This window comes from Durio zibethinus, chromosome 21 (assembly GCF_047325235.1).
Source record: "Durio zibethinus cultivar Kanyao isolate XHJ-2024 chromosome 21, ASM4732523v1, whole genome shotgun sequence".
NCBI classification, from domain to species: domain Eukaryota; kingdom Viridiplantae; phylum Streptophyta; class Magnoliopsida; order Malvales; family Malvaceae; genus Durio; species Durio zibethinus.
The window spans coordinates 18777499-18804177 of NC_143182.1; the positions used below are offsets into that span (position 1 = coordinate 18777499).

Here is a 26679-nt window from a genome sequence, read left to right on the forward strand (position 1 = left end):
CTGTTAATTGATCCATATTATGTTTATCACTCAATTAACACTTATAGGTTTCTCAGCACTAGTCATTCAATAATGAATTTCGTCCACTAATCCTCATAATTTGATCACATCTCACAAGTTATGTCGACCAATCCATCACCATACATGTGTCATCTTTTCAAGTTTCAGACATCTCTTCACCATTTTTTTACCCCCTATCATCGTGGATTTCTTTTCAAAGGAATGCAAGAATCTTTTATGCACATTATCATTCATTCATCGTCATTTCAATTTTTGACAACTATATTGCAATCGGATATTTTTTTAATTTATTATGGGGATGCAACAATAAGAGAGCACAAGGTGAATTGAGAGAAAAGTAATTAATGAGGAATGAGTTTGGTGAAAAATAAATGGGTAAAAGAACAAATTCAAAACATGTCCTTAGGAATGGTATTGAACAAATGGAGAACAATATCCAAACAATGAATATTCCAACAATTCTGAACATTAATCCATAATTTTTTTTCAAAAACTCATTCCACTGACTTTCGAAGTCATTTTAAGCTTAGTGAACTTTGCCCCAGCTTTAAGAGATCTTCAGATGGCTTTACCCTTCTTCCATGTGAACTATTTATCCAACTCTTAACTCAGAGATTTTTCTACCCAAATCACCATTTCGAGTTTTCAATTTGAGTATTCATTTTTTTCTCCTTTCCATTTTTTCCATTTTTATTTATTTTATTTATTTATTTTGTTTTTTTCCATCCATTAGTGATATCTTTTACACATCAATCTCTAAAACATATTTCATTACCCCATTATAAGCATGTCTTAGCCCAACATATGATCATTCAATTCAAGCACTCACACTTGATCTAAGTGAACTTTTAAAAGTTCTAACGTAGGCCATGGTGAGGGATCATGAAAGAAATGGATAAAATAGGCTCAAAATATATGTTTAAAGGGTTTAAAACCAAAGGATCATTTGATACAACTTGGCATTTTGTCCCGCATCATTTCACTACTTTTTTCTTTCCATCCATCTAATTCTTCGTAAAAGGATTCTCCTTACCTTACCCTAAATCATGTATGGCATTTTTCTTTCTTTTTTTTTTTACTTTTTTTTTCTTTCTATATTTTATGACCTTTTGTGATCTTTGGCCTCTTTTCTTTTTTTCAAATAAATTACCCCCAATGTGAAGGGTGATCCTTGGTCGGAGTTCTTTAAGAAAAAAAATTGTAATAGGCTTAAAGGGTAACAATGAATGATTTTCAAATGTTAAAAAGAAATATGACCATTTTTCATCTCAAACGTGAATGTTTTCTTTGAAGATCATCTACTGAACCAAAACAAACTCATAGATCTTTATAGAAAATTGTATATATTTAAGATATATCTATTCCATATTTATTAGTAACTGGCTTTTTTGCTCAAATGGTTTCCTCAAATAACGTGAATAAGTTCTTAGAATCAAATCTCAAAATTATTGTTATCATTGTCTAAATATTCACCATCTAAAATTTGAGAATGAAAGGTTATGAAAGATAACAAAGCATGGAACAATGGTCAAATGAAAGAAAAAATATAATGAAAAGTATTATCCTTGCCTTTTATTAAAATGATAACAAATGAAATCCTATTGCATAAAAGAAATCGTAATATTACTCTAAAAGAAAACCTAGAATGACAAGCAACATTTAACTAGCTTTAACATCTATTTTTTTTCCAAGATGATGCCCCACGCAATCAAGTAAAGAATCTTTCTTAACATCTAGCTCCTTGATTTATTACAGCTCTTCAAGCTTTTTTAGATCAACGTGTTCTTAACTCTCACTCAGAGCATTAACATTGTGATTAGGCAATGGATTACCACTAACATTAGGTGTTGTTGCTCTTTCTTGATCAAAACTTATCATTCCATCATTGATCAACCATTACACCTTATACTTTAAAGCAATGTAATTTTCAGTAGAATGGCTAACAATTCCATAGTTGTAGTCATAGTGGGCTGTAAGATTATACCACTTAGGATAAGATGGCTCGAGCGATTTCAAACAACTTGAGACAATCAAGTGATTATTGTAGAGCTCTCGGTATAACTCCATATAAGTCATGAGGATTGGATCAAATACGGGTTTTTCTCGAGTAGTTTATTATTCTTGTAAACCACTTGTTAGATTAGCAGGACGAATCTAAGTTATGGACAGTTGAATGTTAAAGCTGTATATGGAAGCTTGAGGCTGAAAATGGGCTTTTATGAATAAGATGGAAATATGGCTAGTTGGTATGGGCAAGATGAGGTATTATTCACAATAAGATAGTATGAGGAATAACCTTGTGGTGGATAAGGTTGATATCCCCTGAACTATTTGCCAAAGTTCATGACTTGAGCTTTGGTCTCTTTCTTCTCTAATGCCTTCTTAGTTTTTCTTTTTTTCAACTTGTTATTTTTAATGACATTCTTAATGATTTCACCTGAGATCACCATGTCAATGAAATTCTTTGTTGCATTTCCTATCATCTTTTCATAATAAAAAGATTTCAAAATGTTACCAAACAATATTGTGGTATTTTTTTAAGTCAGAAAAGGCTATACTTGAGAAGCTACATCTTTCCATCTCTGGGTATATTTTTTGAAGGATTTAGTCACCTTCTTTTTTATGTTCTGTAAAAACAGGTGATCAAATGCTAAGTCTATGATATACTAGTTTTGACTAATGAAGTCATGGGCCATATCACTCCAAAAATGAATGTGGGTCTTATCCAGTTGGATATACCACCTAACAGTAAAACCTATAAGGCTATCTTGAAACATATGTATTAATAACTTCTCATTATGAGCATGAGCTGCCATATTCTGACAATACATGGTGATATAGGTCTTCAGGCACTTCATACCATTATATTTCTCAAACTCTAGCACTTTGAACTTTAAAGGAATAACAAAATCCAGAACTAAACAAAGCCCAGCAACATCCACAGAACTATAAAAACTAATGCTTTCTACGGCCCTTAACCTTTTCTCTGACAAGTTTATTTTTTGTTCAGCTTTTGAGGCTTCTAAAGTTTCTTTCTCTTTGGGCTTTAGATTTTTTTTTTCTTTTCTGGATCACCCAAATTAGGGATTGGTATTGGTTCTACTATCTTCTCAATAAAGACAAGATTTATATAACTTTGGTATTACCGTCTTAAGTTTGAAACTGATGGCATTTCGGGTTATGTATACCCTACTAGATATATAAACTACTATGATGGTGGATCTTAAAAGGGACTAGGCTTAATGAGGCCTAAAACTGAAAGGATACAGAAGATCAATCACCTATTGTGATACATGGTATTATCGATTAGTACTTTCTTCTATACCCTTTCCCATGTTTAATTTGTTTAAAACAGTGAGGATCTTACTCAACTCCTCTTCAAGCTTCTCTTGAGCTTTCTCTAATCTCTTAAGATGATTAAAATTTTCTTGTTTCATTTATCTAGCTCGAGCCTTTATATTGTATTGGTGAGTCGAGTAAGTGAGATTCTTGGTTGATGGAGTTATCTTTGAACCTTTCATACCATAATTATGATCAAGAATAATATACTATGCGTTATGCATGATATGTTGATGCATGAATAAAATGTACATTTTCATGGATGAAATCTAATATAAAAATGATACAGATGCAAAATGTTACATATAACAATAAAAATGATGTATGACATGCAAATGCACAAAGTTAAATATCAAAACGGTTAGATAAGCACAAATTATGCCTTCTTATGTCTTAGTTTGGGGTATATCTATAATTGGGTAGAAAAGGCTCTATCTTAGGGCTAGCTTTTTAATTGTACACTATATATAAAGTTGGTGATTTTGATCACTAAAGGTTCTCAAATTGTTCCTTACATCATTGTCCATCACAGACTAGTAAGGTAGTCCAATCTTCACCCATCATAGGCTACTAACGAAAATGATTCAATTTGAGTGGGAGTATTTCACTAGCCATTGCTGAGATTATCATCTCACGAAAGCGTAGGTACTTTACTCCTTCCTAAAAGGGACGAAGCCCAGATGTAGAGTCATGTAATGCAAATGCATGTGATAGTATGTGTGAAAGAACATATAAGTTTCATGCCCAAAAAATAAAAGATAAAAAAGATAAAAATGTTAGCAAACAGATATCACAAGTCATTACAATTTAAAACCATTAGAGCAAAGGATAGGATAAATTCAAAAATTATGGCTTGACTCTCTTTAGCTTCCCTAGTGGAGTCGTAAAATTGTCATAACATATAGATCCAAAAATGTATAGATAGACTTAACAAATGGATGGAGTCACCACCAACCTTTTTTAACTAGGTGTGATTGGCCACCTAAGGAATCTATCCTCTTAAAAAGCTCCTAAGCTTGACTAAAAATTCTTAAAAAAATAAGCTTGGGTCTACAAACTAGAATAGCGTTAGAGAGTTTAGTTACATATGAAAAAAGTTATAGTACCCTTACATGCTTATTCGAAAAATGGTACTATATTATTTTAAATTTACCATACGGTTTTGATTATAATGGTTTTAAATTTTTATGCTAAATATTGAAAATAATTCTTAAGATTCTTCCATCAATGTAGGAAAACTCTTAAAAATATTTTCTCACCTCAAGAGTATTCAAGAATCTCATTTGATTTCTTGAAGTGGCTCCATCGTCAAAATTTTTTTTAATTATTTATTATTTGTTATTATTTATTTTTTGTGAAAATATATCTAATTATTCCACCATTTAGGCCAAATTAAATTTTTTTTTTGAATTTTTAAATTTTTCACCATTTGGGCCTATTTAGAAATTCTTTTATTTCTTTTTTTTAAAGAAAATAATATGATAATTATTTTCTTGAAATTTCGTTTAAATTCTTTTACCATTTGGGATAAATTTAAAGAAATTTCTCACCTAGAGATTTCTTAAGAATTCACCATTTGAAATTTCTAAGAATTTATCCTTGGATAATTATCAAATATTTTCAACCAAATTTGGAAAAGAATACAATTACTTTTATTGAAATTTCATATAAATTATTTCATCATTTGGGATAAATTTAGAGAAAATTTCTCACTTAGAGATTTCTTAGGAAATTTATCATTTGAAATTTCTAAAAATCTCATCTTTGGATAATTTGTATTTTTTCAAAATTTTATTAAATCTTTTTTATTTTTTTATTCTTTTTGTTTTTTCTTTATTTTTTGTTTGAAAATAAATATTAATTATTGTTATTGAAACCTTATCTAAATTATTCCATTAGGTGAAATTTAGATAAAATTTCTCACCTAAGAATTAATACTTATTCTTTAAAAAAATATTTTATTTTTTTATTATTTTTATTTTTATTCATGCAAAAATTTTAAAAAAACATATAAAAAACAAAAATACCAAAAAAACTACTTGGCTAGATGGCTTAGGTGGTAGACAGCTTAGGCGGCTCTACTTCAGACACAAAAAATGGCTCGAATGTGCGACTTGGCAGGAGAACTTGACTCGGCTCAACAGATAGGTTTGGTTGGGACATGGGTCAATGGACTAGATGCGATCGGGTAGGGTTGGTCCGAATAGAAACGCGCGGATCTTGAGGGTTTCTTAACACCTAAAACGACGTCATTTTACGATGCTATAAAAGACTAATTTTGGCCTTTTCTCAGTAGATCTCTCTTTCTTCCCTTTCTCTTTCTTTCTTTTTCTCTTTCTCTTTCTAGAATTCAAAAACACCGATTGAATCCTTTACCGAATTCTAGAATTATCACCAAAATCTGGGTAGGTTCAACAAAATCCAATCGAAAGTACATCAATTTTCTGAAAAATGGAGGTTGAAAATTGTAACTTTCCCCAGAATCTAGGGAAGTTGCCAGAATCTCATCGAAAAATTTAAACGATACTGAAAAATTTAATTAGATTTTAAAAATTTTCAAGAATTTTTTTTAAACCCAAAAAATTTTCAAACAATCTCATGCCTACTTTAGAGTGCTTTTTTTTTACCTTTGCACTTCTATGATTTTTTTTAAAATTTTTTTCATGTCTTCTCTCAAGCTTGATCTGTGGATCTATTTATAGGGCTTTAAAACCACAAACTCTAAAATCAAATAGAAATCTCAATTTCCTTTGAACTTTTAATCTCATTCAACCTTTTCCAATCCATCTCAAACTCTTTAACCTAGTTTTACACTAATTCAACCACTCTTTTTTTTGTTTTTTCATTTTTATATTTTTTATTTTTTAATTATCAGAATCAATCTTGTAAACCCTCAGACAGATTGGGTGTTTACATGTATGCCTTGACATCATTAAATCTTCTTTATTGTATTTATACATTTTTACATTCTGTCTCATGCTTAATTTGATGGTTATATAAACATCACTCTAAATTTGTACCTTAATTATGAAAAATTAAAGTTTAAGGATAGCTCGACTAACTCATCACAAGTACAATACTCGAGCTCAAGCTAAAGAATGAAACAGGATAATGCAAGCCATGTTGAGAAACTAGAAAAAAACTCAAAAAGAAATCAAGGGAGAACTGAGCAAGATCCCTGAAGCTTTGGGTAAGTTGAATAAGGGAAAAATAATAGAGAAAGATGTTTCGCATAAACTTTTTGATCCATTGTATCCTCTGCATTATGGCCCACTTTAAGCCCAGTCCACTTCAAGCCTACCATCACAACAATTTGCATTTCCAATAGACTATACTTACTTAGAAATATCATTTACACCCAGCAAAAAGAATGTTCAAAGCTACAAACAAACCTGCCATTGCTAAAAATGTAGTTGAACCCATCAAAGTTCCTAATTTAGACATCCCAAAAGAGAAATAGAAAATGGTTGAGGCTTTGAAAGATTCACAAGCTGATTACAAGATGAACATGTTCGAGGAAAGGTTGTGAGCTGTTGAAAGGATAGATTTTTATGGCTCCATGAATGCTATCAACCTTTATTTGGTCTTAGATGTTATGATTCCTCTGAAAATTAAAATTTTAAAGTTTGAAAAGTACAATGGTACTAAGTATTCGATAACTCATGTTACCATGTACTGTTGAAAGATAGTAGCCTATGCTATAATGAGAAGCTACTTATGTATGTATTCCAAGATAGTTAAATTGGTTCTATTACAAAGTGGTATGTTTAGTTAGATAGGATTCGCATCCAATCATAAAAGGATTTCACTTGTTCCTTTGTTAATCAATATCGACATATTATAAATATGGCTCTTCATCATCTTTCTTTACAGAGCATAGAGAATAAGATAACAGAGTTTTTCAAAGAATATGCCTAATGGTAGAGGGATATGGTTGCTCAAGTTCAACCTCATTTGATTAAGAAAAAAATAATGATCTTATTTGTAAGCACCCTAAAGGCACTCTATTATGGGAATATAATAGGGAACATAACAAAAAACTTTATTGATATGGTGATCTTAAGGGAGATTATTGAAAATGTCATAAAAAATGGCAAGCTTGAAGAAAGAGAGATTAGCAGTACAAACAAAAAAGATTGAATGCCTAAGAAGAAAGAAGTTGAAGCCCAAGTGGTGAGTTTTAAGGGGCAATAATTCAAAGGTTATACTCTATATCCATCACCTGATCATCTTGCCTACTATTTTGCAATCAACAATATTGCATCAGTTCCTTACCAATCTCATTATCTAACCATAAATAATATCTACCCAAATCCTTATCAACTTAGTTTTTCAAGCATCGACATATAGGCCTAATCTTGTCACTGCATCAATTCCAAAGTCTAATAATCAAGCGAGTGATTTGGGAAGATCTAAGGGCAACTAAGAGGGGCTTATATCATTCCTATCCCTTATATTGAGCTATTTTCAAAATTGGTCAAGAATAACCTGATATCTCTAATCATTTTTGAATTATTGAAGCTACCATATCCTAAATGGTACAATATTTATATCACATGTGACTACCATAATGGGAATATAGGTCACTCTATAGAAATCTACCCTACTTTTTAAGCATAAGGTGCAAAGTTTGATCCAAGCAAGCTTAGTGAGCTTCAATGAATCAAGGGAGTTTAATGTCCACAAAGCCTTTTGTCTGATAATCCAAAGGCATAATTTTAGGAAGGCTTATTGGAATTACTTATCATCTTAGGATTTCTTCAAAATAATTACTTTTATGTACTTAAATTTTATCTTATTTTTTATTATTTTAATAAAAGTGACAAATATGATACATTCTCATGACACCTCTTCTTTGGTGTGAATCATCATTGTATACTTTTATCTTATCACATCTTTTCCTCATATCCATTATTTGATTCCAAAAAATGAATGTTTAAACAGTCATAACAATAATTTAAGATTTGATTTTAAAAATATCATTCATGATTATATGATTAATAAATTGAGATTACTGATTTATTAGGATTGTTAAATAAAATAAGATAAATTTGGCTCACTAAAAAATGAAGTTGATGCATAATGCAATCTTTGTTTTTTTATCAATGAATATTCTTCATTAAGAGTATTTATATTTGAGATGAGAAATGGCTATCTTTCTTTTATCCTTCACAAAAAGAGTAAAATTTCCCTTCACTACCTCATTTGAGCTTATTAAAATTTTTTTTCAAGAAACTTAATGAAGGATTACCCCCTACATTGGAGGCATAGTTTGAAAAAGTTTGAAAAGTTGAGATCCTTAGTGATGTCAAAGGCAAAGCCCTTTTATGCTTAACATTTTCTTGAAAAATGATGAAAAAAAGAAAAAAAAAGAAAAAAAAATGAAAATGAAAGAGAAATTGATAGGACAAAATGTTAAAGTGCTATATATGAAAAGAAATGATCTATAGTTTGATAACCCTTCAAATACAATTTTGGGCCTATTTTATCTTTTTATTTCAAAATCCATCACCCTAGCCTACATTATGTCCCTTAAAAATCTATTTTGATCAAATGTGAATACTTAAATTAGAGAATCATGAATTGAATTAAGGCAGATTTATCATTAGATTGGTTTGAGTTTTGATCAAAGTATCATTGATAGATTAAAAAGAAAAAAGAACTAAAAAGAAAAGATGAAAAATGGGTGTGCAAAAAATGAAAAAAATGAAAAAAAAAAGTAGAAAAAAGAACTTAAACTGAAAACCCGAAAAAACGGTTTAAGTAAAGATGAAAACTTGAAAAAATAGCTTCATATAAAGATCCTAGGAATGAGGATGAAGATTGGCTCAAGGATTAAGGATATTGATGAAATGTGTTTTTGAAATAGGATTTTAAGTTTGAGTTCAAAATTGTCTAAACAGTCATTATTTTGGATGTTGATATCTCATTTACATAGTCACAACATTTTGCTTTCGTTTATCTTTGAGTTGTTCTTGACCATACCTCTTTTTTTTTTCAATAATAAAGACCTATTTTTCTTATTCTTCACCAAATGTGCATCCATTGAATGATTCAAGAAAATGAATCATGTTTGTCATGAATTAGAATGATGATAAATAAATGAATGACAATGTTAATAAAAGATTTTCCATTCTTTTGAAAGAAATCTAAGATGAGAAAGTGAAAGAAGCTTAAGAAGATGATTTGAAAAGGGCAAATGAGATAACTCAATGGTAATAATAATGATGGATTGGTTAACATAACCTATAAGTTATAACCAGATGAGGAAAATAACATGGATCGAATAATGGAATTTACTCTAAAATCATTAATGTTAAGAAGCGAAGAAGGAATGATGGAGTCTTGAGAACCTTGTTACCACAATTAGAACTTCATGACATTGAGTCAGTGATATTTGCATTACAAACATTGTGTTGATATTGTATTTAAATCCTTGATAATTGTATTTGCATCATTATTGGGGCATGCGTTTGCTTTATGTAAAGAACATTTGAATTATAGTAGAACATTGGCAAGTGCATCATTTAGTAAGAATCTAGATTGTTACATTTATAACATGTGGAAGACATTTGCATTTACATTTATTACATATAAGAATTTGATTTTGATTCGACTTTTGAATCCTCGAATGAAGATGGCTTTCCATAATGAGTTTTTTTTTTTTTTACAAGGAAAACTTTCCAAAATTTTAAAGTTATAAAGCCTTTATCTTTGAAATTTTGGGTGCAAAGCCCTAATTTTTTTTCAAATGAGAATATTTAGGTGTAAAGCCATAAAGTTTTTTAAAAAGAACCTTTGAAATTTTAGATGTGAATCCCAAAATTTTTTGAATAAGAATTTTTGAAATTTTGGATATGAATCCTTAAATTTCTTGAATAAAAATTTTAACTTTTGGGTTTAAATCCCTAAATTTTCGAATGAGAATTTTTTAATTTTGGAGGTGAGCTTTGAAATCTTTGATGTGAATTCATGAATTTTTTTTTATCTTTTGAATGTGAATATTTTAATATTGTTTGTGAATTACAGTTTGTGAATCTTTACAATGATAAAAATTATTGTGAACCTGAATTTCTTGTGAACCTGATTTTCTTGCAAAATTGAAGCTATTGCGAATCTTTGAATTTTTTGTGAATTTTTGAATTTCTTACGAACCTAAATTTCTTGCGAAACTGAAGCTCTTATGAATCTTTGAAATTCTTGTGAACCTGAATTTTTTACGAACATGAATTTCTTGTGAATTTTTTAAGTTTTTACGAATCTTTCAATTGTTGTGAACTAAAAATTCTTGTGAATCTAAAAGTTTTATGAATATTCCATTGGTTGTGAATCTGAAACTCTTACAAATTCTTGAGAATTTCAATCCTTGCAAATATTCCTATTCTTGCAAATCTAAAACTCTTAAGAATTATTACAAATCTAAATTTTTACAAATCTTCCCTTTTGTCAAATCTGAAATCCTTGTGAACTTGGAATCTTGCAAATCTGGAACCTCTACAAAACTTGAAATCTTGCGAATCTTGAATCTTTGAAACCTTTGAGAATCTTAAGTCATTTACGAATTTGAAAATCTTTATGAATCTGGAAACCTTTACGAATCTTGAATCTTTGCAAAATTTGAAATTATTACAAATATTTTGCAAATCTTGGAGTCTTGAACTTTTTTAGTTTTTGTTATGGAGTTTTACAAATCTTTGTAGTTTTATGACAAACTCTTGAATTTCTAAATTGTAAACCTTTGGATTTCAAGTTAAAAGTTTTCAATTTTTTTGGACCTAAACCAAATGGATGCTTTTGTCTTTGTGTAATTTCTATTTCACAGAAACTATGCAAAAAAGGGCAACTGTAAACACCCTATTTTGTTCATTATTTTTGCAAGACCAAAGAATAAGCTTTGACTGTAAAATGGGCTCGATTGGGAAACTTTGGGCCCAATTGAAAATTTTTATTTTTTAACTTAATTTTAATTTTACTTTTTTTACTTTTTCTCAAAAAGTAAAAAAAAAAAAGAAAGGAAAGTTTCAATGAAATCCGATGAACATGATTTGGAGAAATTTTGGGATTTAATTATATAATGAAATTCACAATAAAATTAGACAATCAAATCACATCCCAGATCATAGTCAATTTGATTTCCAGAATTAAAAGGACTTAATCGCTATAAATGAACAGAAACCACAAATGGTGAGGGGGATTTTTTTTAGTGATTCCTGGAAAAGGAGAGGAGTTTTTTTTTTTTTTAGGTTTTTTTATTTTTGGGAATCTTTGGGGAGTTTGCTAGGTAGGTTTTAGGGCTTTTTTTTTTATTCTAAAATTTTTGGGATTTGGAAATTGAGATTGTTGGAACTTATCAAAGTTTTATGAAAATTAGGGCTTTGACTTTAGTTTGGGTTGGGAAATTTTGGGATTTGGAGTTTTCTGGGTTAGGTTTGGGATTTTCTCTCTGGATTTTAGTTTTTCATTTTTTTTTAAAGAAGATTTCGAGTATTTTTTGTATGATGTATGGGGTTTAATTTGAATTTTTGAAAATTATTGGTTTTTTTTTTCGTTTTTAAAAACTTTTTAGTGGTATTTGAAGATTCAAATGAAGTCATGGTGGTTGGAATGGTGATTTTTGGGCAGTGTTCTTGGTTCATCAATTTTTTTGGAAACATTTGAAGTTTCCGATGGTTGATTAAATTTCTTGGTGTCGAACACTGGATTTTTGGCTAGGGTCTGGGAAACTTTGAAGTTTTCAATGGGGGGACTTAGAGAAAAGTTAGAGCAAGTGTTTTTAAAGAGAGAGAGGTGAAGGCTGGTTTGAATGAAAAAACAAAACTTTGGTTTTTATACTCACATCAGAACGATGCCATTTTGGAATAGTTAGATCCAGTTGACCCGCGTAAAGACCCATTTTTTTATTCGACTAGTAGCACAAGTTTGTCTTTTTCTTTTTTTGTTTATTTTTTGTTTTTGATTTTTTCTATTTTTTTTGTTTTTATATTTTAATATTTATTACTTTGATTGTGTTAACGTTATAAAAAATATATTTATTTTTTGCATGATATTTTTATTAATTTATTTTCAGTTCTTATTTTGGCATAAAGTTTAATATATTTGCATGATATTTTATATTAATTGCATGATAATTTATATATTATATTTATTTGCATGATAAGTTTTGCATTATAATTTTTATTTATATTATTTGAGTTTTAATTTAAAAAAGAGTCTAAAAAACCCAAAAATATTTTTAAATCTTACCAAACCATTAAAAAATTTAAATCTTAAATTAAAATTTACCAAATTATTAGAAGACTTAATATATTTTTTAAAAATAAATTTACAATGAAATCTTCTCAAATTATTGAGAGATCTGTATCAAAATAAATCTTTCCAAATTATTAGAATATTTTACTAATTATTTTCTCGAATAAAAATATATTAATAAACCTAATGATGAAACTTCTTCGAAGTGAGACACTAATCTCTATAAATACTCTTGAAGTGAGAAAATTATCTTAAATTACTGTCAAACTATTGGAGCAAATTTAAGATTAGTTTTCAATAATTAAATAATTTGATTAAATTACAAGAATATTTTAAGATTTGAATAATTTAAAATCAAACTGGTATCATCTTTTGGATGGATTCTATAAAAGTGTTATAACATTTTTCATGCATAACCATATTTTTGAATCTAAAATTTGATTTTATAAACTAAGATCTACTATTTAAAAATACCTAAATAAATCTTTAAATTTATTTTTAGATAAAAAAAATTTTGTTAAATGATCAATCATTTAAAGTTCTAAATTCAACTCTAACAGTCTCACCAACCACCGTTGAAAAAGCGATGGCATTTTGTAATTTAACATCAACCGCACGTGACATGTTTTTTACTATAAATTCTTCGCCAAAACAACACGAAATCTTTTAAATCAACTTTCTTTTATGCCGCTGCTTCTCTCTTCATTCGCCGGCCGTTCTTTTCAATCAGGCATTTTCCGACGAAGGACAGATACTTCCCGGTAAATTTTCAAAGATTTTCCTGACAAAATTATAATTTTCCTGCAAAATTTTAATTATTTAAACGATTTTGTTTTTTCTTTTCTTTTTGTTTCTTTATTGATTACTATAGTGATGAGTTGGTTTTGGAATTTGTCGAAGTTCAAGGAAGTCAGAAATGGCGACGCCTCCAATTTTATCCTTGGTTCTTCCTTCGGAGACTGGTAGAGTTCTCAGCATTCAATCTCACACAGTTCAGGTATTGTTTCTCCTTTGTGTTTTACTCTTTTACTTTTTTTTGTCCCCTGTTTGGTTGCTGAGAGTGTTGAAGAAAAATGAAAATGATGATGAAGATTAATCTTGACTTAACAAAATATGATTTTTCCTTCTCCTTCTCCTTTTCCTTTTTTTTTTTTTTTAATTTCTATGAAATTATTCTTTTTACCTTTACTGAACTTAATCCACATGATGCATTGAAAGTCAAAGATTGTGAAAGTATGGTTTAACTTTCAGAAAATTAATAAACATAATCTAGAAAAATGAATTTTTTCCTGAAAAATGCTAGTTGCCTTATTTAACGTGTTAATAATTTATTCTGTCAACTCTACTGAGTAGATTTACTTATGAATTGGTCGATCTCACCTTTAAATTCCTATGATAACTATGCCATGATAGGGAGTAAAATAGTTGAGATAGAGTTGGAGGGAGAAGTAGCATTACTTGTTTAAGTTATTTATTTATATATGTTCTTAGTTTTACTAGTTGGGTGGTTGATAGAGAGAGAGACATTAACGAGGAACCAAGCCAAGAAGGAAATTTTGAATGATGTATAATTTGCTTCTTGGAGGGATGATATGAAGAAATTTGTGTGGAATAGTATAGTTGAAGAGTAGTAATAAGAATTTAAAGCTTGTTCCTATGCTGTATAATTTTTCTTTTTTCTTTTTTTTATTTTCCTCCTAAAACTTTGGATATTTATGGATATAAATAAGGAGAATCTTATCTTTTTTTATTCTTACCCTATTGACATTGAGAGGAAAAAACCCCTTACTCAAGTAACTTGTCCAAATAAAGTTTTACATTCTACTGTAAGAAGTAGAATGGGACAATACTCTTATGAACTACAGATCCACTTAAATGCACATGGTGTATTACTGGCATTGGAAAACGCCTAACGTAATGGGTATTCTTACCTCAAAAGACATAGGAGCTAGAAGGTCAAATTATCTATGTTACTTGGAAAAAGGAATTATTCTGTAAACATTACATATATGAAACTAGTAGGCTTTCAAATATTTCTATTCATTGCCTTTTGTCATGATTATTTGTTTTGTGGGTTTGTATTTTTTTTTTTTTGGGGAGGGAGGGTAATTGTCACTTGTTGTCTTTTGTCTAATTTCAGTGAAGTTGGAGACCCTTGTAAGGTAACTTGAGTTATCCGACAAGTGAAATGATGTCAGATTGTCAATATAGAGATATTAATATTGAAGATAACTATTTGTACTTTTCCTGGCCGTTATATTGAATTTTGGCTGTCTTGCTATATTGGATCAGCTATGCCTTTACTTGTTTGCTGTCATAATTACAACTGCATACTTGTTGTCTGTATTCAATACCTTTGTGAAAATTATAATGAAATACGAAATTCTCACCAATGTGGGCAACCTCTTTTATATTACTTTCAATATGCAAACACTGTCTCTATTGGGAGTTTATGTAATTGAATAACTTACTGTATTGATGATGCACTATAATGATGATAGTGAAAAGCTGCAACTAGAAAAGGTAATCATAGTTGTAAAATTAAGAACCCTCCAAGATAGTAATTCTCAAGGCATTGCATATTCTTTAATTTAATGCATTTTTGGACATCCTTTTCACTATAATTTTATTGGGATACAAAATGTGGGAGTGAGTTATTGTAGAGTTTTAAAGCAATATGGCGATCGTTATTGTGCTTTCAGTATACTTTTGTCTATTCTTTGCATCCATGTTTGGGCATTAAGAGTATTGTGTTTGTTTCTTAGATTTGTATTATAAAGAAGACAGTCTAGCTTTGATCACTGCTTTTATGTCTTGTTATTGTACTTCTTAATATCTATAGAACCACCATTTCATATTGTCACAAACTGGGTCCTGCTTTTGTGATAAGTTCTTTCAATATTTTGGTAATTACCTAGGACACTGAATTGTTCTTATCTATTTCTGAAAGCATTTCTAATAAATTCTTATTTTTCTCCCTAAAAGCAATTAAAGGAACCTTGGAAGTGTACAATTGAGCTATTTATGTGTTGTATGATTGATGTTACTTTCATCTAATTTCTTTATGTGGCAAGAAAAATTCTTATATAATAAAAAAATTTACAATAAATTTTATTCCTATTGAAACTTAATTTCCTCTTTTTTTTTCCTCAGGGATATGTTGGAAATAAGTCAGCAGTCTTTCCTCTCCAACTATTAGGCTATGATGTGGATCCAATCAATTCAGTACAATTTTCAAATCATACAGGCAAGCTGCTTATACTACTACTCAAAAGTCAGAAATCTGAGGCTATCAATTGTTGCGATGTCAGCTGTCAATCTTTATAAGTTGAGGCTTGTTCTGACTATAATACGTACGGGGCCTAGCTTAATCTATCTCAAAATTGTGCAGGATACCCAACATTTAAGGGTCAAGTTTTGAATGGACAACAATTATGGGATTTAATAGAAGGCCTTGAAGCAAATGATTTATTATACTACACTCATTTATTAACAGGTATCTTAATTCTGGTTGCTGCTTTGATGATTGTAGCTGCTTCATGCTATAATTCTCTCTAGACTTTTATATATTATATCCTTCATTTATCAAAAAAAGAAAAAGATTCTTGTACAATATTTAAAAGAAAAGGAATGTATAACATTATTCAAAAAGTAGAGAAATTCTCTGCTATGTTTTGGAGTGGTTCTCTGGAATTTTCTGCCCACTATAGAGAAAGGAAACAAAGAAACACATTCTATGTTGGATATATAACAACTTGTGTCGCAAAAGTATTAACATTGGATGCTTTTGTACTGGATTTCTGTTATTTTATTATTTCTTATTTGTAACGTAGCTTTTGCCATTTGGACATATATTTAACTTGATAAAGGGATGGGGGAGGGGACAGAGAAGAAAGGAGTTAGCATTTAAAGTCATAGTTTCTTAGCAATGAATGCCTGAATGGTATAAAATCATGTCCATTTCAAGGGGGGGAGAGAGGGCAGACGAAGAAGAAGAAAGGATATAACATTTAAAATGATAGTTTCTGAGCGATGAAACAATCTCTTAATTTGTTTAGGCTTTTTTTGGTTGTTGATTTTAGTACTTGTTTTTTTGCTTCCTCAAAAGTTGCTATCAAGTAAAAGGAATTGCTAAAAGGCAAAAAATCATAATTGACTAAAAATGTACAAATAACTAAAATTCTACATCAACTTAATATAATTGTTCTTTGATTGGTTAATTCATCTCAGTGTGTGAGTTATGCATCAATGCTTTGAGATATTAGGCTTGAATATGCTAGGCAGTTGTATCGATATATTTGACTTCATCACTGAGGCATGTAAATGTTCTTTATTTATGTCATTAGAAATGGCTGCACAACATCATTTGTTTCTGTTCACTTTTTTGTTTCTCTGTTTCTGCAATCATCAAGTGGATTTACTTCTTGTTGCTAAAAAAAATTGTCTCTGTCCTGTTTGAATTGAAGTATTTACACTGATGTTTAAATGTTGGGGTAGAAGGTTAACATCACATTTTCTTATCAATAGTCCATGTTTATCTATTCTAATATCTATTGCATCTATTTTGTCCTGGTGAATTTGCAGGTTATATTGGTTCTGTTTCTTTTTTGAACACAATATTGGAGGTTGTAGATAAGCTTCGCTCTGTAAATCCAAATCTTACTTACGGCAAGTAGACAACTCTGATCTCCAGAAGTTTTTGGACCTTATTTTAAGCATTGATTGCTTGTATTTGGTGCTTTTTGAAATTTATTTAGCCAGTGATCAAACAAGATGATTTGTTCAAATCCTCATTTAATCATATAACTGATCGAGATTGCATTCCTTACCTTTTGCTTGCATAATGTGAAATTACCAATTTGAGACAAAAATGTAGGTTTAAGAAATAACTAATACTGAAAAAACCAAAAAAAAAAAAAGAAAGAAAGTTTAAGCTGATGGATGTAGAAATTGAAATGCTTCACTACTTTAACTTTAATTAGAACCTTGCAAAATTTCCTCATCCTTTTTCTGTTAACTTAATGTGATACTAAATAAAATGTTTTCCAGTTAAAACCTTTTCTGTTCTGCAATCATGATCGTTAATATCTACCTCTGTTGTAAGAATAAAGGTTGAAAGCTATTTTGACTTTATATGTAACTGCTATTTACCTTGTATATACACTGCTCTACCCCCATCACCTACTTTCCCATACAAAAAAAGAAAAAGAGAGGCTTTTTTTTAGAGAGGCTTTTTTTTTGTCTAAGGCTTGGCATTTCTTGTATAGTTTGTGATCCAGTAATGGGTGATGAAGGAAAGCTCTATGTCCCTGAAGATCTCGTATCAGTATATTGCAAAAAGGTGAGCAATCAATTGTTATCTGAAAGCTTCCAAGTTTTCCATTTCTTTATCATTTATGTGCATTTTCAATTTTCTGGGATATGGTTGTTTCATACTTTCATTTCAGTAAACCCATCGGGAACCACACTTTTGATATATGAGTTGATTAGAACTTTTAAATTGGGAGCTTAAATAGCAATCATTTGTTTATTCAGCCTGAAAGAAACCTATGTATCTTGATGCAAAATTAGCTGTTCAAGTTATAGTTGGTAATTTGTTATACTTATCAGTAACACTCTTTATGTTAGGTTGTCCCAGTGGCTTCAATGTTGACTCCTAACCAGTTTGAAGCAGAACTCTTGACTAAATTGAGGTATTTTCTGACACTTTCAAAGAGGTTGATATCTTAGAGATATGTGATCTACAAAAGGATTTCCAAAATTTGAATTCTCATATTCTTTCTGGGTTGATTTATATTTAAAAAAAAAAAAAAAGAACCGGGTTTTTAAATGTTCTGTGTTTTTATGCTAAATGCAAAGCATCAGTTATGATTTTGAGGAGAATTGCTTGGTTTTTCTTCTCTTTACATGGTTCAATGGAGAAATAGATACTATTTTAGGGAGTGCTATGTATGCCTAGAATCAGAGATTATGCTTCAGTGATTATGGTTCATTGGGATTTTCACTGAGGTGTTTCTAGAGTTTCTAATGGCCTCATTTACTAACTAGATCTTTGGAAGGAGATTTCATCTTTGTAGACTATGAGATGTGTAGTCAAGCTTTTGGACAAGTCACTCTTCCTTTTAAAAAAAAAAAAAGGTCGCTCTTTAATTATCAGGCTTGGATAAATTAATAGAAATGAAGGAAATTCGAAGTAAGCAGTTCTTCTATTTCATGTATGCTTGATGGTAACCTTTCGGTTGTATGTTTTACTATTATTATTATTATATATATCTTTTTGCCAGTTTGCTAATTGTCTGCCGAGTAAAACCATCCTTTTCAATGCTGAATCAGGCCAAGTAATTCATATAACTCAAACGAATAGGTTTTTACTGAAGGAGCAGGAATAGAAACAGATTCTTAGGGTCATGCTACCATGCCTTCTTTAGCCAAATTTGGATTTTATTCACCCTATTTTGGGCTGAATATGCTTGAACACCCAAACTGGCCTGCTAGGAGGTCAACATTTTGGCTCTTGCCTAAAATGGTGCTTGTTCTTTCTAGCACTTTAGAGGCCATCCAACTTGACAATCCTTGGTTCTAAGAAGAGGTTTGTTGGTTTAGTTTCTTTTCAACTTATATTCTTTTCTGTTTATCTTTGTAAGGTTGCCACAAACACATGGTTATTTCTCTCTCTTCACCAAGTCTTACTATATGTTACACTAGGATTTGAACATTATAATCATTGTTTAGAATCTCCATTTTGTTTTGGTAGCAATTTGTATCAGATGGAGTTACTATTTGAGACCTGTCTAGCCATATTTTATGGCAGTAGGCTTTTTTTTGGCCGCATCTTCAGCCTTCTGTTGCAGTTTCTTAGAATATTAGTTGCTGCAGGATTGGTTCTGAAACAGATGGTCGGGAAGCTTGTAACATTCTTCATGCTGCTGGGCCTTCAAAGGTTCGTTTTTTTTGGCATCTTGTACCTGTTCAAGGTTTATAACTTTGAACATTAGAGCTCATTATCTCTATCTTAATTTCTTTTACCTTATCAATCTGCACGTAGTGGAAAACTGGCTAATTGTTTTTTTTCCTTCATTATAATCTTATGAAAAGGAGATTTCTTTAAAATCAGGAGGCTTTCGGTGCCGTCACCTTAACAGTGGATTGTAGAATTAACTCCAAAATAATTCTGGCAACGTAGATATGATTACAGACAGATTAAAGACTAAGAAAAAGAGAGGCTGAGATAGGGTGTAACTCTGCTTTAAGGCACATATCCTAAAGTCTGAACTCTAGGAAAACATGATATTAGTCCATTATTTTCATGACTTTCGCAAATCTTATATGATGAAGATGGAATGGGTTCTGTGGCTCCTGTTATGTTGGTGGAAATTACTTCATAAGCAAATGTGCTTTATTCATGGCCTCTTCCAATCCATTTTTGTTCTGGGGTTGGGAGAAAACCTAATGTTATCCTTCTACATAAGTAAACTCTTCCTTTACTTTATCTTCTGTTTATTTAGCTTGAACTGCATGTGAATGTGACTGCCTCTCATATATGCTTTATACCATATTCTGTGAGTTTTGATCATCTCAGGTTGTTATTACTAGCATCAATATTGAAGGCAATCTTCTTCTCATTGGCAGTCATCAGAAAGATAAGGTGGGTTGGCTGAAATATGATCCTGTGCTCTTGACTTTATATTGTAGGTGCAGATTCATTAAAAATGTAATATATCATTAATATCTGGTGCAGTTGATGTGATTGTATGTTCTTACACTTGCAGCTTTTAGCGGTAATTTGTTCATACTGGCATTTCTGCATAATACAGCAAGAAAGAGCTTTTTCAGTGCTGAAAAAGTGCAAACACATTATTTACATCATATTTATTCTTCTTGTTTGTCTTATCTTTCGTTATAGATAAATTGTGGCTAAAGGACTACATTTTGATGTTCAAGTGTCGTTCTTATTGAGTCAAAGATTGAAAGGAGGGACTGAATATTCTGCCTTCTATTGACCTAGGAGTAGAACTGTAAAAGTAGAAAGGTATATGTTTCTGATATTTTATTCTGAACTAAGGAAGCATTCAATGAGTTTTGGAGTTAGCATCCTCCTCACATATTGGGCTGGCTTCTTATACTGTCTCTGCTATCATAAAGGTGATCATTGTGAATTCATTATGATAAAAAGGTCTAGGATATCAATATAAAACCGGTAGCTGCCATGACTTAAATGGGTATTCAAAATTTCACATGCATACTTCATACCAAGAAAAAAAAAATGATACCTTCCTCCACTTCAAATTGAATGTCTGACTCACTATATCTGTTGCAGAAATGTCCACTTTCCCAAAAGTTGATAAAATATTCTAACTGACTGTTACAAAATCATTTCTTTTCAAATAAACCGCATTGGTTTAGGTGGGCCACCCTCTAGCTTTTATGGAACTTAAAGAGTAAAATTGGAGAGTAAAGGACAAAGACCTCATGCATGAAGTTGATTTGAAATTGATGGAGTTTCTGATTAATGTTCCTAAAAAATTCTGTGCATGAAATTGGCTAAATGAAAATGACTTGGTGAATCTATCATAGATTGCTATTTGCCTCCAAAAAAATGCTTATATAAAAAACCGTATTCAATACTCTCTTTGATCCTTTCAAAAAGGGGGGGAGGGAGGGAATAATAAATTGTTGCATTGAATGGAAGTAATTACACTAGTTTGACTTTCTGATTTTTGTTTGTGATTTTTTGACACTTTCATTTTAAAATTTTTTAGCCTTGTGGTAATGTTCAGCTCCAATTTGATATCTTGATTCTTGATTATCAGCAAAATGTGCACTGATAAACAACAATTTGTGCTGTCTATTTTCTGCTTTTTTCTTCTCATGGTCAAACTGATACACCCTTTTTGTTGGTAGTTTTATCTTATTCATAACTGTTCAAGAATTCTGACAAACTTGTCTCTGTTTATTGTGGTATTGAATTTAATAGGAACATGCACCTGAGCAATTCAAGATTCTGATACCGAGAATTCCTGCATATTTTACAGTATGTAAAATTTCCTCGTGAATCCCTTTTCTTGCAAATTGAAAAATGGTTATGTAGTGCTAGTAATTGTGTGCTGCTGAAAATATTTTGTTGATATTAACTTTTTTATTCAATGATAATTCGGTCTTAAAGCTATTTCATCTTTTTTGTGCACCATTCCTTTTATGGTTGTTTGTGTTGATACCTGGCGATTTTTAGAAAGTTAATTTGCCTAGAGGTTGTAGAGATTTCAACCTCTAGCTTGGCCTTAGAACTAATGCTTTAGCAAGTTAGCAGGTAGCAATCAAGCTTTGTAGCCAATGATAGCAACCAAGCTAGGTTTCTTTTCTCTGGTACTATTTCTTTTATTCTTCACAAACTGTTTATCCAATTATGAACAAAGCACTACTGAGTTACTGTCTGTCTACTCAGGCTTTGTTTTTGATTTGGGGTTAAAATGAAGGGACTTTCGGTTTGTGGTTATAGACAATGGTGTTCAGGAACACAAATAAATTAAACTACTTAGTAATGACCTATCAAGCACAAGAGGGACACTTTTCCATTGAGCCATGACTTTTTTGTTATTGATGAATCTTTGCATTTGGTCTCTGGCTTCCGAAGAGGATAAATTTTGTCTAATCAATCTATTGATGCACTGTCAAATAAATGAGTATAGAAAGGTTTATTTAATGCCAAATCTATGTTGAATATATTATTAGCATTGGCCTCTTGACTATGAAAAGATTTGTCTTTGACTAAAGGTAAGTGTTTGATTAACCGTGCATACTGGTTGAATTGACTTAAGAAGATATAACAACATTGACTGCCATGCAAATTTTGATGACTGTGTTTCCATCCCTCTAGTAGTCAGGAGTCTGTTAATAATTCATAATAGAAGTGAACAACTGTCTAAATTTAGTCTTAAAACAATACAAGTATTGCTAAAGCGAAAAAGCAGACTTTTATCATCACATGATTCTTGTTGGCCAAACATGCAATTCTAATGTCACATTAACATTTTTCAACTAGTAGTGTGCTTGATGAGATAAAATTATTGTAGGAGAAAAACATTATTATATAAGGGTTTTCTTGACATCATGATTGTATTAATTTATCTCTTACTGCAGATGTGAACACAGCTTTATATATCCGGAAGGTATATCCTAGAAAAAGCCGTGTATTGTGGGGTCATATAATAGATCTCTGGACCTATCAGCACCATTATAGATCTCTGCTTATCATATGTTCTCTTCATAGATTACATTTTTGCTGGAACTATTGAAAATTGTGATAATTCAATCATTAAACTCCATTTTCTTAGACACTATAACTGCCGAAAGTCCATTATTGAAAATCTTTGGAGCCTTCTGAATTTCGATAATTGTGGAGTACTTGAATATAACAAACTAAGGCTTCATTGACCCTTAATTTGTTGCAAAATTGATCCTGCAAGAAGATTTAATCATACACTTTAAAGAATTACTTCAACGAAAAACAATTTGCTTTTCAGTTGTTTTTCCCCTTTCCTGCAGATGATTTTAATAAATTTTTCTCATTCTTACATTGCATATTAGCTTTATTTGCAACAATAGTAGGATATTGTTGTGTTCTCTTTTGTTGCTTGTACTTCATTCTTTGTATACTCACTGTGCTGTATTGCAAATGATTATGCTGATGAACATCCAAATGTCTGTAGGGAACAGGAGATCTAATGACTGCACTTCTACTTGGGTGGAGTAATGTAATTCTCTTGATTTTACTCCTGCCTTAACCCAATATATAAAGGTTTAATCTTTTAATAGATGCTCTTTGTTTTGCTCAGAAATATCCTGACAATCTTGACAAGGCAGCAGAGATTGCAGTATCAAGTTTGCAGGTATTTTATTGTTTTGATCCTTAGGTCCTTTCTTGTAGCATTAGTCAGATTCAAATTATGTACTTCTGGAGTGATGAAAAGCTCTTCGTCTATTTGCATCTTTAAGTAGAAGGGATTGATCTGTATAGTTCTTGTTTACATACAATTTCAGAAGCATCTCAAATAATGAATCATTGTAAGAAATCTCATTTTTATATTCCAAATCAAGCAAGCAAATGATACCTTGTTATAATTGACAAAGAACACAATCTGCCTCATTATTAAGAAGAAAAATGCCTGCATTGATTTGAAAGGGTTGATGATGAACTTTTTGATCTTGGAAGTTAGAAAGGATTATATAACATTGTGTTCTGATGCGGACTTGTTTTTGAGCGTCTGAGTTATTTCGAGACCATGAACCAGAACTAGGATGCTAGAAAACATTTCTTTTGATTTCAAACTTCGTCATATGAATGGATTATAAGTTGATGCATTTTGATTGGTGAATGCTAAACTTTGGGACAAGTTACAAGACATCATGTCACCAAGGTGAATAGCCTCTAGTTGATGGAATATTGTAGGCAAGGGAAGTTGGCAAATATATATATATATATATATATATATATTGAAATAAGAATGCTTAAAATGTTGGCCTTGGATCAAATTGTGTTGACATTACTTAAGGATGAGTTAAATCTTCAAATGTTCCTACTAAGATTTACTTTATCATCAAAGGTTGTATATATGTTTAGTACGTTGACTTGGCCAATATTGTGGATATTGAAATCATGCTATACACACACATACGTACATGATGCTTGCATGCATATATGCGTACACACACACACACTTGCAATATGAAAATAGGGACGGCAATGTGAAAGCCTTGTCTGGTGGATTCCCCTTTTTCTTCTTATGGGCATTCACTAGAGATTTACGGTGGTTATACCCCCATCTTGCTTTGGGCTCAGATGGAATGTTTGTTTGCTTTGTGTCCTCATGTCTGAGTATCTTAGGCTGATTTCTGGCAACCATAGGCATTTATATGATGGCAAAGCTACTTTTGATCTTGTGCACTTAATATGTACTTGATCATCATTGGTGTCTATTTGGTATGTGTAATCAACAATTCCTTGCAGTTTTATTCTGAGTGAATATTTTATCTTCAAAACCATATTTCATTCATAGTTCGACTTTTATGCAGGCACTTCTGCAGAGGACGGTGAATGACTATACAAGTGCTGCATTTGATCCTCAATCGAGCAGTTTGGAGATACGCCTGATTCAAAGCCAGGATGACATCCGCAACCCAAAACTGACATTCAAAGCTCACAAATACAGCTGAATGCCATACTTGAGAGTGATATGTATTGAATTATAATAATCGTCCTGGCGTTTTCCCATAAAGTTGGATTGCTATTCAAAATTGATAGCATTGTGCCAGAATAAAGAAAGAGAAATACAAAATGGATTGATGAAGACTCTTGGAACTGCAAGTACGGTAGAATGTAGTGCCTTCAAACGTTATGGATAAAAATATTCTTAAGAAGCTGAACTCATGAATCTTAACTAATATTTTTGGACTCACCCATTTTGATGTGAGTCATTTTTCCTTTTAAGTGTGTCGTGAACTCTTGTTTCTATGACTAGGCCCTGCATTACTTCGTCTCATTCCAGTTTTATCCCGTGATATATGTCCAAATAACTGAAAAAGTTCATCAAAGGCCCTATCATTTCTTAGCTGCCTTTTTTAAACTACAAGGCACTGTTTATGCTAGTAAACCAGCTAGTGCGAATTAGGATAGTTTTCATTATATGTTTCGAAGGTATATATTAAATCTCCCTTTATTCTGTGAAAATTAACTTTTAGAAAATATTTTATAAAAAATATATATTTTTCAAAAATAAAATTTTTTTTGTTGCTTAAATGAATTAATATAAACTATTTTTTTAATTGTTTTTTGAATTTTTTAAAAATGATATTGATATAATTATTAAAATATTGAAAATACTAAAAATATTATTTAGAAGTAATTTTTTGTGAAACAAATAAAGTATAAGATTTCAATCTATATTTAGTTGATATTGCAAGATCGAAATTCCCGCACCTTAATAATATAAGATTTTAAAAGATTTTGTACACTTGATTTTTTTTTTGGGGGTCTGGAAAATTTCGAGCTTTGCGGAATTAACTTGGTACTTAAGTATTAAAGTTGATTCTGAAATCATTTAAAAAAAACTTTATTTTAATTTTTATGTTGTCTAATTTTGATAATCATAATTTTTAAAATACTTGAAATTATTGGATAAACTTTACATATTGAAAGAAGCAAATCAATTTCCATTTTTTTGATATATTATAAGCTTAAATAATAAATATAATTAGTATTTAATATGTTTGAAATTCAAAGCATATCTTGAAATTTGACATATTTTTTAATTTTTTGGTGAAATTAGTTTATTAAAATCTAAACTAAGTTTTACAATGATATAAAGATCAATTAATTCTGACATTGGATAAGAAAGTTATGACCATTTAAAGTAGGGCCTACGACACTAGAAATGGATGTCGATTGACGATTGCATATACCAATCGGCTTAGTTTATTTTTGGTTGAATTTTGTAATTAATTTTATATTTTTGAGATTTATCTTTCCAAAATCATATTATCAGCTGACGATTGTTTGAGATAAAAATCCAAAATAAATCGCTTATTAAGATAATTTTGGGGGTAAATGTGATTTTTCTTGAAAATATATCTTGGTAAATTATCCTTAGGATTATCCTTCTCATTTTATAGAGTTTCACTACTTGGCCGACACTCAACCTCTCTTCATCCCTCTATCATAAATAAGCCCCTATTGTTCTTCATTTTAACCAACAACAGCCAAGAGAAAATCCTTTCCTTTTCCTCCTCCAAAAAGCTTTCTTCCTTTTCTTAATCCTTTGGATTCCCCCAAAAGTTTAAATTAGCTTATCTTAGATGCTTAAAGCCTCGATGTTTCATAGTAGCCTCTGCCTAAATCTTTGAGACCTAGATCTTTGCCAAATCATCTCATATGAAACTTTAGCCTGCTAAGCACCACTAATCAGTAATGCTCATTGTCGATTAATGCCACCCTTTGACCAAACTATCTTATCACCTCATCTTTGGCTTGTCACCAAAACTATTTACTTAAACCTTGCCACATCATCCTAACCATAT

The 26679-nt window shown here is 30.7% G+C and overlaps 1 protein-coding gene across 1 annotated transcript; it reads left to right on the forward strand.

Annotated features, from left to right (window-relative positions):
- Positions 1-13254: 13254 nt before the first annotated feature.
- LOC111305726 (pyridoxal kinase-like) lies at positions 13255-25145 on the forward strand. The gene is made up of 13 exons (XM_022903482.2): positions 13255-13370; positions 13510-13606; positions 15763-15856; positions 16001-16105; positions 17194-17277; positions 17877-17950; positions 18238-18302; positions 19486-19549; positions 20189-20254; positions 21584-21640; positions 23316-23360; positions 23442-23495; positions 24679-25145. Exons 1-13 carry the CDS (start codon positions 13294-13296, stop codon positions 24817-24819), a joined length of 1023 nt encoding a protein of 340 aa, XP_022759217.1. The 5' UTR covers positions 13255-13293; the 3' UTR covers positions 24820-25145.
- Positions 25146-26679: the final 1534 nt, after the last annotated feature.

Coding starts and splice junctions, on each gene's coding strand:
- LOC111305726 (XM_022903482.2), top strand. CDS start 13,294: ATGCCGCTGCTTCTCTCTTCATTCGCCGGCCGTTCTTTTCAATCAGGC. Junction 15,857..16,000: donor ACAATTTTCAAATCATACAG/GCAAGCTGCTTA, acceptor AAAATTGTGCAG/GATACCCAACATTTAAGGGT. Junction 18,303..19,485: donor GAACTCTTGACTAAATTGAG/GTATTTTCTGAC, acceptor TAGTTGCTGCAG/GATTGGTTCTGAAACAGATG.